Source organism: Drosophila simulans, chromosome 2R (assembly GCF_016746395.2).
Source record: "Drosophila simulans strain w501 chromosome 2R, Prin_Dsim_3.1, whole genome shotgun sequence".
Classification (NCBI taxonomy): domain Eukaryota; kingdom Metazoa; phylum Arthropoda; class Insecta; order Diptera; family Drosophilidae; genus Drosophila; species Drosophila simulans.
In genome coordinates this window covers 9,461,573-9,480,653 of record NC_052521.2, presented here as the reverse complement: position 1 = coordinate 9,480,653, position 19,081 = coordinate 9,461,573, and the positions used below count along the sequence as shown (strand labels likewise).

The window sequence follows — 19,081 nt, the reverse complement described above, 5'->3', positions numbered from 1 at the left end:
TAAGGGCACAAAAATAAAACCTGTGTGTATTAAGATACTATTTATCTTCATATTAACCTGAGATTCTTTTTGTTTCTAAATCTGTATACATTTTCTATGGAAACCACCTGTGAAATAACTGAGGTTTCAAAGATCTTGTTTATACAATTTTTTTACCTTGTTAATTGAGCTAAAGATATTTGTTATTTGTTTAGACTGGAAAATATGGATAGATTGTCAATCAAAGTTGCGAAAGGCAAAGAAACCTACGTCAGCAATAAAAAGTCCAGTTTATTGTCGATAAATGGTATTTTTATTAGTATTCGTTTGTAGTTATTGAGATGACCTCTGCTGTTCGTTTACATACATATGTATTAATAATAAAGATAACTCTTTACGTTGATTTCTACCCCGCTTTACCTCGATGCCCCTGCTTATATTAAAACAAACTATAGACTTATTAATGGCATTTATCGCCAATATTAATAGCCATTTCATTCGTTTGTTTTGGTACATTTGTTCAAAAAAAAACACAGACACGTGCAGCCTAAAAAATGTGGTGATGTTTTTGACTGAATTAGCGCAACAAAAAAAAAAAAAGAATTTCTCTTAGACTTTGTATATTAATTTTTATGGATATTTATAGCCGCAGCTCTCTTCGTTTATTTTGTTTGCCCATTGCGACTTGGTATATGCAAATGCTACGTGTGCCGGCATTTTTGCTTATAGTTATTTGCGCCTTATTTGTTTAGCGATTCACCCGCATTTTGTGGGAAGTAGGGGGGCTCCATTTAACCTTGGGGCTCTGACTCACCCCGCACCCCAATTCAGATCCATACCTCCTGACCGACCGGTCGACTGTACCCGTGCTCTCCGGCATATTTGTATATCTCTCGGATAGAACTAGGCTATTATACATTTGTATGTATGTAGATATATCGTGGGGCCTCCTAGTCGCTGCTACTTAATCAGATAGATAAATGATGCCGCCACCGTTTGGATGTCGTCAGTCGACAGACAAACGCCCCGAGCACAGCACCACACAGATCAGCAGCGAGCAGTCTCCACATCGCCAGTGGAGGAGAGGCACGGAAACCGGGCCGCCACATTACACTGAGATATCCAATAGCCACATCTTTTCGATGTGAGTTCCAAGCTCCGCCGAAGGACCAACCGACCGAAGCAACGCAATCTGTGATAGAAGATAAAGAGCACATACCAGGAGACAGATAGTAGACTGCAGCTGTGATAAATCTCAACCGGAGACCAAATATTTAACTTGGCAATGACGACGTCTAGCGATATGGTGGCGCAGCCAGATAGCCAGAAGATTCAGAACGAGAACCAGAACATCTTGTGGTACGTCAGCAGAGCCCCATCTTTTTTTTATTAATTGCGAAAGCATTTTCAATTGCCCTGCACACGTGCCATCGATTCGGGGAATTATTACTCAGCCCCCCCTCCATGCAAAACCATAAATTGCATCCATTAGGCATTGAACCACATGCATCCAATCCATCGGCTGTTGCTGGTGGTCACTGTTCCCATTCAGGCCTCTATTTCGCTCAATTCACAATGCTCTGCCAAGTGCGCAGTTTGTTGATTTAATTGGCTTGGCAGAAAGGAAACGAACAGAACAACAAAATGCCTGGCATATTTCGCACGTAGTCTGCCGGCAAACAATACACAAATGTACATATGTGCAATGTGTGGAAAGCGTTTATAATATATAGGTATCTGTATGTATCTGTGCCGTCCTCATTGAATGTCTGATTAACACCTAGAATCGAATCCAAATGCGAATAAGTGAATAAAGAGAGCTGTCCGTCGACAGTCCAGAAAGCATTTAATATCACTGTCATGGAATTGCTCTCTTTGTATAATATTCGACGATGCGCTGTGAGGCAATGAGACTAACCCAACCACTAAACCCAGTTCCACTTCCAGTTCGTCTGGCCTAACCCTGTGTCCTGTCCGTTGAGGTGCTAGCCCAGCTTTCCACTTTCAGATCCTCCGCGAATTGTGAAATGAAGAGAGCTATCCGTCGACAGTCAAGTTAAGACCGATTGTAATACTGTCATGGAATTGCTCTCTTTGTATAACATTCGAAAGGCGACGATTATTAGATCGAATTAATCGAATTGGTGTGCTTAATTTTAAGCCAAACTTTGTGAGCGTCCTCCTGGTTATGGTGTCTAATCCCTTCCCACCTTTCAGGTGCTTGCTTTACTTAGACAACAAACAAAGTCTGTGTTTTCAAATTCAAGTTTCTGTGTATTCTTGGCTGCTCGCCCGGTAAATACTTTACAAAAAACATCTGGAGAAGTTCGACCCGCCCGCTAATAAAATATGGTGCCCGCAACTTAGAGAATAGAAATGCGTTGTTCAGTAGCCAGTTCCTACAGGCCGCCGCGTCCTCGACCGCCGGTGGGTCCGCCCTGCCATGCTCCGCGTCCGCCGCTGCCGCCGGGAGCACCTGGCGGTCCACCAGTGCCTCTTCCGCCGCCCGGAGGTCCGCCTCTTCCTCTGCCACGAGCTGTAAGGGAAATTTCGTTATTAATAATTGTATTTCGCTGAGGGCATCACATACACTGCACGACTGTCTTAAAAAATACAATTCCTTTCTAGATTTCACGGCACATGACTTTCTATAATTTTTTTAACTTTTCCTTTTTAAAAATAAACGTCTACACAAATTCACTACCTTAGCATGTTTCTTTTTCAACAATACGTTAATACTTAAAACTTTGAATGTTATGAATTAAATGGGATCGATATGATTTAACGATTTAAAACAAACTAAACCCTGCATTACTTTATTTTTTGTATCACAATTTTAAATATATATTAAATTCTATAAATTTCACTATCATATTTTTTTTTTCTATTATACGAATTTTATGGTATTTGGATTATTAAATTGAGATAGCAAATTTTTTTTTTAAATTTTGTGGAACTTTAAAAGTTTAAACTTTAAAAAGAGCGCATTGAATATATTTTGTTGTTTTTAAAGACAGTTGTGCAAAAAGTGCATGTGTATGTGTGTGTGTGTGGGCCAAAGTGCCCGACTCACCCTGTGCGCGCAGAATGGCCGCCTTGCCCCGTCCCGCCGTCCCACCAAGTCCCTTGCCCGTCTGCTTCTTGAACATCGGGGCATTTTTCAGCATGTCGGGCAGTATGAGGAATCGGATCTTCGAGCCGCGAATGTACACGTTCTCCAGGTTGGCGGTGCGTCCGTCGCGGTAGGTCACCGTGATCTGGGTCATCTGGCAGTTCATGTTGTCCTCCGCCTCGATGAGTTTGCCGCGGTACACCTCGCCGGTGATGGTTTCGCAAGTGATTATGTGCCCCTCGGCCTCGTGCAGAACTTTAATGGGCACTCCGATCGACATGTTCGCTAGCTTGGTATGTTGCTGTCTGTTCTTGTTCGTTCAACTATATAAATTTCACTGTTTTTTTTTCCACCGAAACCGCTAATTTTTTCTCCGCTTTTCTTTGTGCAAACGTTTATGCCGAGTGTCTGTCTGTGTGTGTGTTTGCGTGCTCGCTCCCGCTTTGACAGCTGCCGGCGGCCATCTTGTGGTGAAATTGGTGGTGCGTGAGCGCAGGGCTGCATGCGCTGCGTGACTATCGGACACAGCTTATCGGTGGACCGATAAGACGCGCGCGCGTATCTTATCGCTTTAAAATAAACAACTGCAATTTGTTAGCGTCATAAAAGCGAAATAATTTAATTGTCGCCGCTTCGCCGATAAGCCTTTTGTTCTGCCTTCGTGGCCATCAGTTTGTTACCAGCTTTTGCGACGTTCAGTTACCAATTGAGTTTTACTCTACACCATGTTGTGGTAAATAGTTAGCAAGATTTCGGGTTTTTAAATTCAATTCATAATTCACATAAGTAATTTGTTAATGGGAAATCATCTTTATAAAAACCTGGGAATATTCTTTATATGTTTGCTATTAAAAAGGGAATATAAACATTCCAGCAGAGGGAGGGCGCTACAAAATCGAACAGGCACATCGCAGTTCGATATGGGTTTTGTGACTAAATATCCTATTGTTTTTTACACAGCGACCCAGTGTTTAGTAGTGGCTTCGTTAGAAGAGAATTTAATGACAGCGGAATTGCCGACGGTAAGCTCCGCACCATCTCGACTTCGTCTTGCGCCACGACCATGTCCTCGGATTCCTACCGCATCTCTCTCGGCGTAGGGCCTCTGTGGTGGTCCTGATGTCCCTGTCCACCACAGAACAGATCACGATAGGGCATCGCTCTTAACGGGTGAGTAATAATAACTAATCATCTAAGTACAATTATTCTAAAATGTGTTAATTCTGTGCAGGCTACAGCCGTAAGTCTTCGGTCGACTCGGCTGGTGGCAGCCTGTACGAGGCCAGCTCCCGGGCGTCGTCGTTGTCGTCCTCCCAGTCGGATTGCTCCGACTTGGAGTCGCAGCCCGACATCCACTCGCTGTGCTCGGACGATGACTGCCAGGAAGTGCTGCGCCAGATCTTGCAGCACGACCAGCCGGTGCAGATCACCATCAAGCTGCATGTCACCGAGGACCAGTACACCAATTGGAATACGATTCTGAACCCAGTCAACAACTTGTTGTATGTCGCTCTGCCGAAGGACCTACCTCCGGCCGGCTCCAAGCAGACCTTCATCTCGCTTCTGGAGTTTGCCGAGGAAAAGCTAGAGGTGGACGGCATCGTTATGGTCATGCCCAAGGATCAGCCGAATCGGGCTCGCCTCATCGAGGCGTTCCTCTTCATGGGCTTCGAGCCGCTGTCCAGGAAGGCACCGCAGGCACCGCCGGCTGCCATTAACGACAACGAGAACCACTACTTCCTCTACACCATCGAGGAGTAGTTCGTCGGCATGGGGACGATTTTCGCCACAGAAACGAAACAAAGAAGAAGTAATATCAGCAGCAATACAATATTATGTTTCGTAGTTTCCGCAAATAACTTTTATTAGCCAACCGTAGATCCAATGACATATTGAGCCCAATGTGTGTTCAGTGAAAATCAGCAAATCAACCCTTTTTGAATCTTCGCGTTGTTTATGTAGTCGAAAATCGTTTTGAAAATTGTCTTCGGAGCGGCTTCATTTTTGGTAGACTTTCAATTATGGCCAGCCACGTTAAGAGCCTGATCGCAAATTACTATATTAAACTATATCCAAAAAAAAGAAATCGAACGAAAACGTAAAAAAAAGTAGAAAACTAAAAAATGTCAAAAAAACAAAGCAAAGGAATGTATTAATCCTAAGTTTATTCGTGAATCAATATTTTGTATTTATGTTTTCACTTTCGGTCTTATCAACATATATATTTTCTTCATGTTTTTTCTATATTTTATGTTTAAGCTTATATATGAAGTATTGTAATCCCAATTTGTTCGCACTAAAAAATATTCACTATATTTTTATTCACTTTTTGTACGCCGAGCGCGACGAGAATGGCGAGGTAGAAGTTTTGGAGGATAGAAAGGGAAACGCATATGCATAGAAGCTAATTACATACATCAGCAAAAATGGAAAAAAAAAGAATCCACATACACTCTATATCCAATATTAATAAACTTATTAATCAATAGATTCCACACCGAGCAAGCAAGCGAAAGCAGTTCTATTATTTATACCACTTTGTATGTATAATTTTCTTGATTCCAATAATAAAACATATGACTTAACAAAATTATTGAACTGTCGGCCTGATTATTACAATATTTGGCCCGCGTTTAGTGCGCATTATTATTGTTTATTGAAAGTATCTCGAGTGGAACTTGGTCGAGACTTATGATTAAATTTATAACCCCGATTGCCTCACCTTCCTTTCGCAGATAAGAGGGATTTCATATGTATTTAGTCTACTGTTCAAGAAGTGATCCAATACGATTGTTAGAGATAACAATTAAAGGCTGCACAGTTTGTCTTTTGAAGATAAGTAGTTTCTAAATTAATAAAAAGAACGTGAGATTTGACATCATCGCCATTATCAATTGGAAATCAGTAGTCATTCATTGAAATGAAGAGCCAGCTTAACAAACAAAGTGTCATGCTCACATTAAGCTTTAAATGTAATTATTGCACATTTCTAAAGAATATTAACAAGGTGATAGATGATAGCCTTATATTAACTAATCCATATATAGTAACTTTTACAGAAAAGTAACAAGAAGTGAATATGCTTTGTATCTGTATCTATAGATACTTACGCTCGATTTGATGATTCTGATAGATAGTATCTCAAGTTGACTACTGTTTCCTATTAAATTCTAAAGTTTAATGTCATATTCTGGAAAGAACTGTGAGGTTTGAGCACTTTCCCAGCTAATCTTGGCCCGAAAATCATCCAACAGCTGTTCACTCCACTGTGCGTCTGTCTGTCTGCCCATTAAATGAACGATAAAACTTGCCGAATATATATACCCATCTATGTGATATGGTGGCTAGGGGCTGTGGGCACTCGCATGAGGAGATAACGATATAAACGGCGGCGGAAGAGTCTCCGAAAAACAGTCGAGACTGGAGCGTCGCCGGGTTTACACGATCCGAGAGCTTTGCACCGCAGAAGAAGAAGGAGGCACTGAAGTCCATATCCTATATCGGAGTTATCATGTTGAAGGCGGTGAGTGTGCGGTTCCAAGGGGCGGACCTAATCTTATCGCCGGTTCAGATATGACAGTGGCTTCAATTTAATTTACTATCAATCCCCGTCGATTCGCCTTGATTGCTCCGGATGTTTGGCCCGCTGCAGATTATCGTTTTTGCCACTATCTTGGTGGCCGTGGCCATGGCCATGCAGCCACTGGAGGACAATGAGCGGACCCATCATCTCAACCACAAGCGCCAGTTGTCCCAGCAGCACCACCACCACCAAACCAAACCCCAGGAGGTGAGGCATTCGGCACACGATAGCCTGAAACATGGCGGCGCCCACGTTAAGGAGCATCTAGCGCATCACTCTGAGCGGAAGGCCAGGCAGAGCCACAAGGAGCCGGGCCACAAGAAGAGCCACCACCAGAAGGAGCACCGCCAGCAGCAGGACAACCACTCACGCAAATCCCGATCGCATTCCAAGGGCAGCAAGCAGCATCACAAGCGGCACACGGGATCGCGTCGCCACTAGGATGATGGGACATGTGGCCAGGATGTATTCTATTTAAACTCTAGCCTATGGATTCCCTATGCCAGGATTCAATTCCGAGTACAGTAAACACTCGTATTTTTGCATGTGTGGCGACGACAGTAAAGCCAATCTATTTAAATGTTTACAAATCCAATGTGAAATATAAGCCATGACCAAATAAACAAACATTTTATAAATGATATTAATATCCAGAAGCAGCTTCAACTTTTAATAATTTGGAACACTTGATGTAGGAAATGCATTTAACTTGGATTTTAAGTTGAAAAACATAATATAATTTTTTAATCATCACTACATTATTATGAGCTTTAAATAGTTTATGGCCATAATAACTATGATTTTCTTTTGAAATTGTACAAAAGAGCTTTATATACTTCAAACTTCTGGCTGATATCCACTGTATAGACCAGCTTTCTTGTGACCCCGTTTATGACTCGAAATTTGGCCATGTGGATCGTTAAAGATAGGTCCAACTAAAGGTTCAGATGTGTGTAATTACTCGACTTGGCCAACTCGGAATTTTGCTGGGTATGTTACGTTAGCCGCCTCAATTTCTTTGGAAGTTAAAAAAAAAAAAAACAAAAAACCAATCCGGTTTTGGACAATTGAAATTTGAAAATAATAAACCGCACATGCGAGCGTAGTCGTACGTAAAGTTTTTTGTTTTTTTGTTTTTATTGCAATAAAGCCGGTGTTAATTGTGCTCTGGGGTCAAAAACTGCCGCTGACGTCATCAACTCGTGGTTGCAAGACAGTGAAAGGGTTACAATTTCAAAACTGGGGGGCTTGTATAACTTCTTTGGTGCGATTACTTAGGATTTTTCTGGGTTAAGGAACGTATGTACATATGCCTGGAACTTCTTTTTGATCTGTCATCTTCGTATTGCGTCACCTAGCCCCAAACTGGGTAAATTCGGGGACGATAGAAGCCGCCGCCGTAGGACCGATAACCGCCGTAGCCGCCGTAACCGGAATATCCGCCGTACTTGTAGCCACCTCCATAGCCGCCGTAGTAAATGGGCGATGGTGCTGCATAGTAGCCGTAGCCAATGGAGTCTGCGGTGGAGAGATCAGCCTCCTCAGCGGGCTTCTTGTCCTGCCAAGCGATTCGATTTCGTGGGTTGGTTGGGAAATGGAGAAACTTAAGATACGACCTACCTCCACAGGAGCTGCGCTGAGGAATCCGATAATAGCCAGGCACAAAAGGATGGAAAATAACTGAAAAAGTTCACAACATTTACTTATTGTGATAGAAACACTTTTTGTTTGTGTGCAATACCTTTGCCATTGTTGCTTTTATTTGCGAAATTTCACGGGGATGCACTCTAGATTTAATGTTTTTCTCTCAAATTAGCAACTATTCCCGATCGTGTTCTGGCCAGAAGCGTTGTTGTCCGTAAACTGTGATACCCAGCGGATCCGCCGACAATATTTATAGTGGCCCAAAACGTCCCGGGGATCGATTTCGCACATGATCATTGATTGGACAAACATTCGGAAGTCTGGGGATGTCGTTACCCGATGCGAAATGAGGTGTCCCAAGATCGCAGATGACTCGATGGGATCTTCTAATTCGGTTATTTGAACTTCTAAGATACAGTGAGCATTAGTTAATGACTAAAAGTTGAGTTATAATTTATCTTATTTAGTGTTTTACTTTCGGCAGTTTGTTTCCAGCTAAAGTCTACTGTGTGTTCTTATTCCTACCAGTCATCAACAATAATATTGACGCACTACACTAATTAAGTTCCTAATTATTACTATTAACACATTTGTTGACGAGCTGATTCATTTGATTTAATTACAAGGATTTACCCTAAATAAAATATGCTAATATAGAGATATTGTGTACTACTTACAAAACAAAGTATTTTAAGTGAATAAATGGTCGATGTTTTGGGTTAAATCATTGTTGATGAATTTGGTTAGTAAATATGTATAAATAAAACAGCGTTATTTAAATTTTCAAATTTTGAATATTTGCTCGCACTTGCGTAGTTATCTTGACTGATTTTCACCTCTAGACTGTTTAGCAATTCACCTAAGCTCTCGATAGACGATAAATGTCTTATCGATTGAGCGGTGTGACCGTTCTACTAATCTATAAATGGCTGCCGCATGAAAAAGTAAACCTCTCGTTTTGCGAACCGGGAAAATTGTGAATTGCGGCCAAAGAAAGGCAGAAAAAGTGCCAAATAGGCAGTACAGTTACAAGTTAACTGCCAGGTAAGAAATTGAAACCAAGATTAGCTGGGGGAAAAGCGAAATATACGCTTTTTCACGGCGTGGTGAAAATTGCAAAAGACCGCGACGTCGGCGGCGGCGGCATTTCGATTTCTCCTGAAACAAAACGTGTCTGTGTGTCGTAAAGTGTATGTTTTTCGTCGTTTATTGATTAGGATAAGTGCAGCGGAACGATGTCCATTCCGCCGTACATGATACCGCAGAATGCGTGGGCAGCACAGCTGATGGCCCAGCAGGCCTACGCGGCTGCCCATGCCCAGCAGGCTCAACTGCACGCCCAGCAGCAGATGGCCAACCAGATCCAGCAGATTCCGCCACCGGGTGCTCCGCTGCCGCCGGCCGGTGGCCACCCCAACGGGATACCGATCCCGGCGGGAGGTCAGGGACCCGGATTGGGCCAGATTCCCACGCCCAAACCGGACATACTCACCGAGGAGAAGCTGCAGGAGAAGGCGCTCAAATGGCAGCATCTGCAGTCCAAGCGATTCGCTGAGAAGCGCAAGTTTGGCTTCGTGGATACCCAAAAGGAGGATATGCCACCGGAGCACATCAGGAAGATCATTCGCGATCACGGAGACATGACGTCGCGCAAGTATCGTCATGACAAGCGAGTCTACCTCGGAGCACTGAAGTACATGCCACATGCTGTGCTCAAGCTGCTGGAGAACATGCCCATGCCATGGGAGCAGATCCGGGATGTCCAGGTGCTGTACCACATTACGGGAGCCATCACCTTTGTCAATGAGATTCCCTGGGTTATTGAGCCCGTCTACATAGCACAATGGGGGTAAGTTGACTTCAGCTTTTCCCAGTGGACACAACTGACGTCAAACACTTCCGCAGAACAATGTGGATCATGATGCGGCGTGAGAAACGCGATCGTCGCCACTTTAAGCGTATGAGATTCCCGCCATTTGACGATGAGGAGCCGCCTCTAGACTATGCCGACAACGTGCTGGACGTGGAGCCCTTGGAGGCCATTCAAATTGAGCTGGACAATGATGAAGACAATGCCGTATACAAATGGTTTTATGACCATCGACCTCTAGTGGATACACAGTGAGTTTTGATTTGTCATTTATATCTGATCTTGTTTTGATTAATTTATTACCATCTAAGGTTTGTAAACGGCACTACCTACCGAAAGTGGAATCTTTCCCTGCCTCAGCTAGCCACGCTGTATCGATTGGCCAACCAATTGCTCACCGATCTAGTGGACAATAACTTCTTTTATCTGTTTGACCCAAAAAGTTTCTTCACCGCCAAGGCTCTTAATATGGCCATTCCAGGTGGACCCAAGTTTGAACCCCTCATTAAGGACCACAATGTTGGGTAAGACAATGCACGCCCTAAATACTTGTTAAAATGTAATTCCTGCTTTTATTTTTTTAGGGACGAGGATTGGAACGAGTTCAACGACATTAACAAAGTCATTATCCGGCAGCCAATTCGCACGGAATATCGCATTGCCTTCCCTTACTTGTACAACAATATGCCGCACTTTGTGCATTTGAGCTGGTAAGAACCCACATTATTCAAAAATTACCATTCTAAAATCTTATTTACGTGGTTAGAAACGTTTCCAAGTGAACAGCCTCTCTGGAAATGCTTCATGCCGCGTTAGAAAAACGACGAGCTCCCAGGTTACTGCCAAATTTGCGATAAAACGGGAGCTGCAATGAATATGTTCGTGGCGATTGTTAAGAATTAATCGTGACTGCTGATAGTTGCATACATTAAAACTCACTTAAAGCTTAAAGGATCCACATGACCGATGTACTTTGTCTTTTTCAGGTATCACACTCCCAACGTGGTCTATATCAAGACCGAAGATCCCGATTTGCCTGCATTTTACTTTGATCCGCTCATCAATCCGATATCCCATCGCAATGCTAACTCGAAGATTCAGGAGCCGCTGCCTGAGGACGATGAGGACTTTACTCTTCCGGACGACGTGCAGCCGTTCCTGCAGGACACTCCCCTGTACACTGACAATACTGCAAACGGAATCGCCTTGCTATGGGCACCCCGCCCCTTTAATATGCGCTCTGGTCGCTCCCGTCGTGCCATCGATGTGCCGCTGGTCAAGTGCTGGTACAAGGAGCACTGTCCACCTGGACATCCGGTTAAGGTGCGCGTTAGCTACCAGAAACTGCTCAAATACTATGTGCTCAATGCCCTAAAACACCGCAAACCAAAGCCACAAAAGAAACGGTGAGTTCTATTCAAGTCGAACTATAGAAACGTTTTCAATTGTATCCTTACTTTGCAGCTACCTCTTCCGTTCGTTTAAGGCCACAAAATTCTTCCAGACCACAACCCTGGATTGGGTTGAGGCTGGACTGCAAGTTTGTCGTCAGGGATACAATATGCTGAACCTCTTGATTCACCGAAAAAATCTTAACTACTTGCATTTAGATTACAACTTCAACTTGAAGCCCGTTAAAACTCTGACCACGAAGGAGCGTAAGAAGTCGCGATTCGGAAATGGTAAGCAGTTAAAGTTCTAACAATTTCCCTTTTAACAAATCCTTTCATTCATATTAGCTTTCCATTTGTGCCGTGAGATCCTGCGTCTGACCAAGCTAATCATTGACTCTCATGTTCAGTATCGGCTAAACAATGTGGACGCCTTTCAGTTGGCTGACGGACTGCAGTACATATTCGCTCATGTTGGCCAGCTGACTGGCATGTATCGCTATAAATACAAGCTGATGAGGCAGATTCGAATGTGTAAGGATCTGAAACATTTGATATACTATCGCTTCAACACGGGGCCCGTTGGCAAGGGACCCGGATGTGGCTTTTGGGCACCTGGATGGCGAGTCTGGCTGTTCTTTATGCGCGGCATCACTCCGCTACTGGAACGCTGGCTGGGCAATCTATTGTCGCGTCAGTTCGAGGGTCGTCACTCCAAGGGTGTGGCCAAGACAGTGACTAAGCAGCGTGTTGAATCCCACTTTGATCTGGAGTTGCGTGCCTCCGTGATGCACGATATTGTGGACATGATGCCCGAGGGCATCAAGCAGAACAAAGCTCGTACCATTTTGCAGCATTTATCGGAGGCATGGCGTTGCTGGAAGGCGAACATTCCGTGGAAGGTGCCCGGTCTACCCATTCCCATTGAGAATATGATCCTGCGTTACGTGAAGATGAAAGCCGACTGGTGGACGAATACGGCTCACTATAATCGGGAACGTATACGACGTGGAGCAACTGTGGACAAGACGGTGTGCAAGAAGAATCTGGGGCGACTAACGCGTCTTTATCTGAAGGCGGAGCAGGAGAGGCAGCACAACTACTTAAAGGATGGTCCCTACATATCACCGGAGGAGGCTGTGGCTATTTACACAACCACCGTCCATTGGCTGGAGTCACGTCGCTTTGCGCCCATTCCCTTCCCACCACTTTCGTACAAACACGATACCAAGCTACTGATTTTGGCCCTTGAGAGGCTAAAAGAGGCATACAGCGTTAAGTCCAGGCTGAATCAAAGTCAGCGTGAGGAGCTGGGCCTCATCGAACAGGCCTACGACAATCCTCACGAGGCATTGTCCCGCATCAAGCGTCATCTGCTCACGCAGCGAGCGTTCAAGGAGGTGGGTTATCACTATTTCTACCTGTATTTGAAGTTCATGTTAAAACTTGTATTACTATTTTAGGTGGGCATTGAGTTCATGGACTTGTACAGCCATCTGATTCCAGTCTACGAGGTGGAACCCCTGGAAAAGATCACAGACGCATATTTGGATCAGTATCTGTGGTATGAGGCTGACAAGCGTCGATTGTTTCCGCCATGGATCAAGCCCAGTGACACGGAGCCGCCACCATTGTTGGCCTACAAGTGGTGTCAAGGTATAAGTTTGAACAAGCTACTAGAGAACATTTTTGATGGCGGTACCGGGCATTTTGGGTGTGTGATTTGTAGCAAAGTGATATGTATTTGATCATCCCCTTGTTGCAAACCTCACGCCAAAGATGATCTGAGAAATACACAGTGATATGAAACAAAAAGGAATATAGAACCCCTTTGATACTATCCCATCTCTTACTTAGTTTAATCGTATTGTTCTCCCCAACAGGCATTAACAATCTGCAGGATGTGTGGGATGTGGGTGAGGGCGAGTGCAATGTGCTGCTGGAGTCTAGATTTGAAAAGCTGTACGAGAAGATTGACTTGACGCTGCTTAATCGTTTGCTCCGCCTGATTGTCGATCACAATATCGCCGATTACATGACGGCCAAGAACAACGTTGTGATCAACTACAAGGACATGAACCACACGAACAGCTACGGCATCATTCGCGGTCTGCAGTTTTCATCGTTCATCACACAATACTATGGACTGGTGCTAGATCTCTTGGTTTTGGGTCTCCATCGATCCAGCGAGATGGCTGGTCCACCCCAAATGCCGAACGACTTCCTCACGTTCCAGGACACAGTTACTGAAACGGCGCATCCTATTCGATTGTACTGTCGCTATGTGGATCGTATTCACTTGTTCTTCAGATTCTCGGCGGAGGAGGCGCGCGATCTGATCCAGCGCTATCTTACCGAGCATCCGGATCCGAACAACGAAAACATTGTGGGCTACAATAACAAGAAGTGTTGGCCACGCGATGCTCGCATGCGTTTGATGAAGCACGATGTGAACTTGTAAGGGTCCATTCACTCAATATCCACTTTGAAAATGTGTAACGACGAAATTCTTTTGTTTTACAGGGGTCGCGCAGTCTTCTGGGATATTAAGAACCGACTACCTCGCTCTGTGACCACCATTGGTTGGGAGAGCACTTTCGTTTCGGTGTATTCCAAGGACAATCCCAATCTGCTGTTCAACATGAGTGGATTTGAGTGCCGCATTTTGCCAAAGGTTCCTTTAGCCACTAATTCAACTGAAGATCAGTTTATAATTCATCGTTTTTCCCCCACAGTGTCGCACCCAGAATGAAGAGTTTACCCATCGTGATGGTGTTTGGAATTTACAGAACGAAATCACAAAGGAACGCACTGCCCAGTGCTTCCTGCGAGTGGACGATGAGTCATTGGGTCGTTTCCATAATCGTGTTCGACAGATCCTGATGGCCTCTGGGTCCACTACGTTCACAAAGGTAGTTTATAAACATGGAATATCTTTTTAGGATTTAAAAGTAAAGCCCATACTTTCGATTATAGATTGTGAACAAATGGAACACAGCGCTCATAGGCTTGATGACCTACTTCCGCGAGGCTGTGGTCAATACCCAGGAACTGTTGGATCTGTTGGTCAAGTGCGAGAACAAAATCCAGACTCGTATCAAGATTGGCCTCAACTCTAAGATGCCTTCCCGTTTCCCGCCCGTTGTGTTCTACACTCCCAAGGAACTGGGCGGTCTGGGAATGTTGAGCATGGGTCACGTCTTGATTCCGCAATCCGATCTGCGTTGGTCCAAGCAAACTGATGTGGGCATAACCCACTTCCGCTCCGGTTGGTGTTAAGGAAATCCGATTACTAGTACATAATGCTAAGTAGCAATTCATACTTCTTACAGGTATGTCCCACGATGAGGATCAGCTTATTCCCAATCTGTATCGATACATTCAGCCGTGGGAGAGTGAGTTTATAGACTCGCAGCGCGTTTGGGCGGAGTACGCATTGAAGCGCCAGGAGGCGAATGCCCAGAATCGTAGGCTCACACTGGAGGATTTGGAGGATAGCTGGGATCGCGGAATTCCGCGTATCAACACATTGTTCCAAAAGGATCGTCACACACTGGCCTACGACAAGGGCTGGCGCATTCGTACCGAGTTTAAGCAATACCAGGTGCTTAAGCAGAATCCCTTCTGGTGGACGCATCAGCGTCACGACGGCAAGCTGTGGAACCTGAACAATTACCGCACAGATATGATCCAGGCGTTGGGTGGAGTGGAGGGCATACTGGAGCACACGCTGTTCAAGGGCACCTACTTCCCCACGTGGGAGGGTCTTTTCTGGGAGAAGGCTTCCGGTTTCGAAGAGTCAATGAAGTACAAGAAGTTGACCAATGCTCAGCGATCGGGTCTCAACCAGATTCCGAATCGTCGATTCACACTTTGGTGGTCACCGACTATCAATCGAGCGAATGTGTACGTCGGTTTCCAGGTGCAACTGGATCTGACTGGTATATTCATGCACGGCAAGATTCCGACACTGAAGATCTCGCTGATTCAAATATTCCGTGCCCATTTGTGGCAGAAGATCCACGAGTCGATTGTCATGGATTTGTGTCAGGTGTTCGATCAGGAACTGGACGCCTTGGAAATCGAGACGGTGCAGAAGGAAACCATTCATCCACGTAAGTCCTACAAGATGAACTCGTCGTGTGCCGACATCCTGCTCTTCCCCGCCTACAAATGGAATGTGTCGCGACCTTCACTGCTGGCCGATACCAAGGACACCATGGATAACACCACCACTCAAAAGTACTGGCTGGATATCCAGTTGCGTTGGGGCGATTATGACTCGCACGACGTGGAGCGCTATGCCAGGGCCAAGTTCCTCGATTACACCACTGACAACATGTCCATCTATCCCTCACCGACGGGCGTGTTGATTGCCATCGATTTGGCCTACAATCTGCACTCGGCCTACGGCAACTGGTTCCCCGGCTGCAAGACCCTAATTCAGCAGGCCATGGCCAAAATTATGAAGGCAAACCCCGCGCTCTATGTACTGCGTGAGCGCATCCGCAAGGCGTTGCAGCTGTACTCTTCGGAGCCAACGGAGCCGTACCTCAGTTCGCAGAATTACGGAGAGCTGTTCTCGAACCAGATCATCTGGTTTGTGGACGACACCAACGTGTATCGTGTCACCATACACAAGACGTTCGAGGGAAATCTGACGACGAAGCCCATTAACGGAGCAATCTTCATCTTTAATCCGCGAACGGGTCAGCTCTTCCTTAAGATCATCCACACCTCTGTGTGGGCTGGCCAGAAGCGTTTGGGCCAGCTGGCCAAGTGGAAGACTGCTGAGGAAGTGGCCGCTTTGATTCGATCATTGCCGGTTGAGGAGCAGCCCAAACAAATTATTGTGACGCGCAAGGGCATGTTGGACCCGCTGGAGGTGCACTTGCTCGACTTCCCCAACATTGTGATCAAGGGCTCTGAGCTTCAGCTACCGTTCCAGGCTTGTCTCAAAGTCGAGAAGTTTGGTGACCTCATTCTGAAGGCTACCGAGCCACAGATGGTGCTCTTCAACCTGTACGACGATTGGCTGAAGACCATCTCTTCATATACGGCTTTCAGTCGACTTATCCTCATTCTGCGCGCTCTCCACGTCAATACGGAGAGGACAAAGATCATACTGAAGCCGGACAAGACCACCATAACGGAGGCGCATCATATTTGGCCCACTCTGACCGACGAGGAATGGATTAAGGTGGAAGTGCAGCTGAAGGACCTCATTCTCGCCGATTACGGCAAGAAGAACAACGTAAATGTGGCCTCGCTAACTCAGTCCGAGATCCGTGACATCATTCTGGGCATGGAGATCAGTGCGCCCTCAGCGCAGCGCCAGCAGATTGCTGAGATCGAAAAGCAGACCAAGGAGCAAAACCAACTGACGGCCACGACTACGCGTACCACAAACAAGCATGGTGACGAAATTATTACCTCCACTACATCCAATTACGAAACGCAGACGTTCAGCTCGAAGACAGAGTGGCGAGTAAGAGCCATCTCAGCCACCAATCTGCACTTGCGAACGAATCACATCTACGTAAGCTCGGACGACATAAAGGAGACCGGCTACACCTACATCCTGCCCAAGAACATACTCAAGAAGTTTGTCACGATCTCGGATCTGCGGGCCCAGATAGCTGGCTACTTGTACGGTGTGAGTCCACCGGACAATCCGCAGGTAAAGGAGATTCGATGCATCGTAATGCCGCCGCAGTGGGGCACTCACCAGACGATCAACTTGCCCAACACCCTGCCCACGCATCAGTATCTCAAGGACATGGAGCCGCTAGGATGGATCCACACGCAGCCCAACGAGCTGCCCCAATTGTCACCGCAGGACATTACGACGCACGCGAAGATCATGCAGGAGAACTCCAACTGGGATGGCGAGAAGACGATCGTGATCACGTGCTCCTTTACGCCCGGCTCCTGCTCCCTTACGGCCTACAAGCTGACGCCTTCGGGCTTCGAGTGGGGCTCCAAGAACACGGACAAGGGTAACAATCCCAAGGGATACCTGCCTTCGCACTACGAACGCGTTCAGATGCTGTTGTCGAACAAGTTCCTTGGGTTCTTCATGGTGCCGGCGCAAAGCAGCTGGAACTACAACTTCATGGGCGTGCGCCACGATCCCAACATGAAGTACGAACTGCAGTTGGCCAACCCGAAGGAGTTCTACCACGAGCTGCATCGCACCTCGCATTTCCTGCTCTTCTCGAATCTCGAGGACGGCGGCGATGGTGCCGGTGCGGATCGGGAGGATGTGTACGCGTAGGCGGTGCGCATCTGGAGTCTTAGGGTTCTCGTTTTAGTGCATACAAACAATTTAATAAGCCTGTTTTCAAATGCTAGCATGTAGGTACATTTTGTAATAAAAAAAAAACCATTCTTTTCCCAACAAGTCACATGGTTGCCAGGGTATTTATTACTCCGCCGCCGATACTAGGCTTAATATTCATAACATTCGTTAACTACGGTGAGTGTTCTGTTTGTATGACTAAATTAATGCTAAATTTTTGTTTGGTTCGGTTTTGGTTCCAGTTCCGGTTTCTAGGTACGTTAGTGTAACTGCTGACCCGCATTCAGGAGCACTTCCACAGCACGATGGCCAGGTTGCCGGCGAAGAACAAATAGAGAATGTTCTCCGTCTCGTAGGAGACCTCGAAGCCGAACCCTTCGCCCACGACCACATGCCAGTAGATGCCGAACTTCTTGTCCATGTTCTCCTTGATGATTCTGGCAGCGTGCTGACGGTAGATTAAAAGTATTGAGTTGTCTTTATCCTCTTTGGTTAATTTATAAGTAAGTAATCATAAAAGGATTTAAGGTCAACCAACTTGATAATCTTTTGAGATCTTCTCAATGAGAATGTAATGGAATAGCCCGTTCAAAGTGAAAGGATTTTATTTTAATTACCTCGTAGTTCGATGAGTATTTCTCGCAGGCGGTAATGGACAGTTCAATGGCCTCTATCCGCATCTCCTCGTTCATGTCGGTGTGCTTAAATCGGGAGTGGATTCCATCAGCAAATAGTGTGGAATGTAGTTAACTCTATACTTAACCAACCTTCACCAGAGGATAAACGTGCACGATTTTCTTCTCGCCCTCCTTGCCGGCCTCCTCGTCCGCCATGTCTGCGATTCACCAACGACTGATGGAAGGACTATCAACCAGGCGAGCGAGCACTATCACGGAGCCACGCTAATGTAATAAAAATCGAGTTAAATTCCTATTTACGTGTGACACACAAGTCAAGGTAAAGGCAGCACTAGTGTAGCTATGTGAATGGCAGGTGAATGTTTATGAATCCTTTCTTTTTGCGCTATTGTCACGGCAGTTTGGCTGCTATGGCAATTTGGTTTCGGGCACACGGTTTCGCTTTCGATTGGCCTGCCAGCCTGTCAGGAGCGAGGTTGACTTACAACTAACGATGGCTCCGGATCCGCCGGCTCCGTGCTGACGCCAACTCCATTAACTGGCAACCACAGCCGGGGCAGGAA

The 19,081-nt window shown here is 45.6% G+C and overlaps 6 protein-coding genes and 1 non-coding gene across 7 annotated transcripts; 4 read left to right on the top strand and 3 right to left on the bottom strand.

Annotated features, from left to right (window-relative positions):
* Positions 1-982: 982 nt before the first annotated feature.
* Positions 983-5,684, top strand: LOC6734094 (ornithine decarboxylase antizyme). The gene is given in 4 exon segments (XM_016182271.2): positions 983-1,338; positions 4,052-4,208; positions 4,210-4,261; positions 4,323-5,684. Coding segments are annotated over 4 exon segments (813 nt in total). The 5' UTR covers positions 983-1,264; the 3' UTR covers positions 4,853-5,684.
* Positions 2,233-3,572, bottom strand: LOC6739401 (small nuclear ribonucleoprotein Sm D3). The gene is made up of 2 exons (XM_002076271.4): positions 3,053-3,572; positions 2,233-2,515 (listed from the first exon to the last, which is right to left on the bottom strand). Exons 1-2 carry the CDS (start codon positions 3,369-3,371, stop codon positions 2,379-2,381), a joined length of 456 nt encoding a protein of 151 aa, XP_002076307.1. The 5' UTR covers positions 3,372-3,572; the 3' UTR covers positions 2,233-2,378.
* A 735-nt stretch (positions 5,685-6,419) lies between the features above and the next one.
* LOC6734097 (histidine-rich glycoprotein) lies at positions 6,420-7,330 on the top strand. The gene is made up of 2 exons (XM_002081096.4): positions 6,420-6,614; positions 6,744-7,330. The coding sequence occupies exons 1-2, from the start codon at positions 6,603-6,605 to the stop codon at positions 7,113-7,115; spliced, it is 384 nt and encodes a 127-aa protein (XP_002081132.2). The 5' UTR covers positions 6,420-6,602; the 3' UTR covers positions 7,116-7,330.
* Positions 7,331-7,801: 471 nt separating this feature from the next.
* On the bottom strand, positions 7,802-8,590 carry LOC6739391 (neuropeptide-like protein 31). The gene is made up of 3 exons (XM_002076263.4): positions 8,416-8,590; positions 8,295-8,354; positions 7,802-8,232 (listed from the first exon to the last, which is right to left on the bottom strand). The coding sequence occupies exons 1-3, from the start codon at positions 8,422-8,424 to the stop codon at positions 8,029-8,031; spliced, it is 273 nt and encodes a 90-aa protein (XP_002076299.1). The 5' UTR covers positions 8,425-8,590; the 3' UTR covers positions 7,802-8,028.
* A 616-nt stretch (positions 8,591-9,206) lies between these two features.
* On the top strand, positions 9,207-17,982 carry LOC6739392 (pre-mRNA-processing-splicing factor 8). The gene is made up of 14 exons (XM_016172133.3): positions 9,207-9,362; positions 9,536-10,167; positions 10,224-10,439; positions 10,500-10,712; positions 10,773-10,898; positions 11,175-11,594; positions 11,653-11,870; positions 11,928-12,979; positions 13,043-13,235; positions 13,463-14,036; positions 14,103-14,253; positions 14,315-14,491; positions 14,556-14,847; positions 14,912-17,982. Exons 2-14 carry the CDS (start codon positions 9,554-9,556, stop codon positions 17,854-17,856), a joined length of 7,191 nt encoding a protein of 2,396 aa, XP_016027097.1. The 5' UTR covers positions 9,207-9,362; positions 9,536-9,553; the 3' UTR covers positions 17,857-17,982.
* Positions 10,942-11,119, top strand: LOC120284546. The gene has a single exon (XR_005543824.1).
* On the bottom strand, positions 17,968-19,019 carry LOC6739396 (dynein axonemal light chain 4). The gene is made up of 3 exons (XM_002076266.4): positions 18,648-19,019; positions 18,498-18,581; positions 17,968-18,328 (listed from the first exon to the last, which is right to left on the bottom strand). Exons 1-3 carry the CDS (start codon positions 18,711-18,713, stop codon positions 18,164-18,166), a joined length of 315 nt encoding a protein of 104 aa, XP_002076302.1. The 5' UTR covers positions 18,714-19,019; the 3' UTR covers positions 17,968-18,163.
* Between the last annotated feature and the right edge of the window lie 62 nt (positions 19,020-19,081).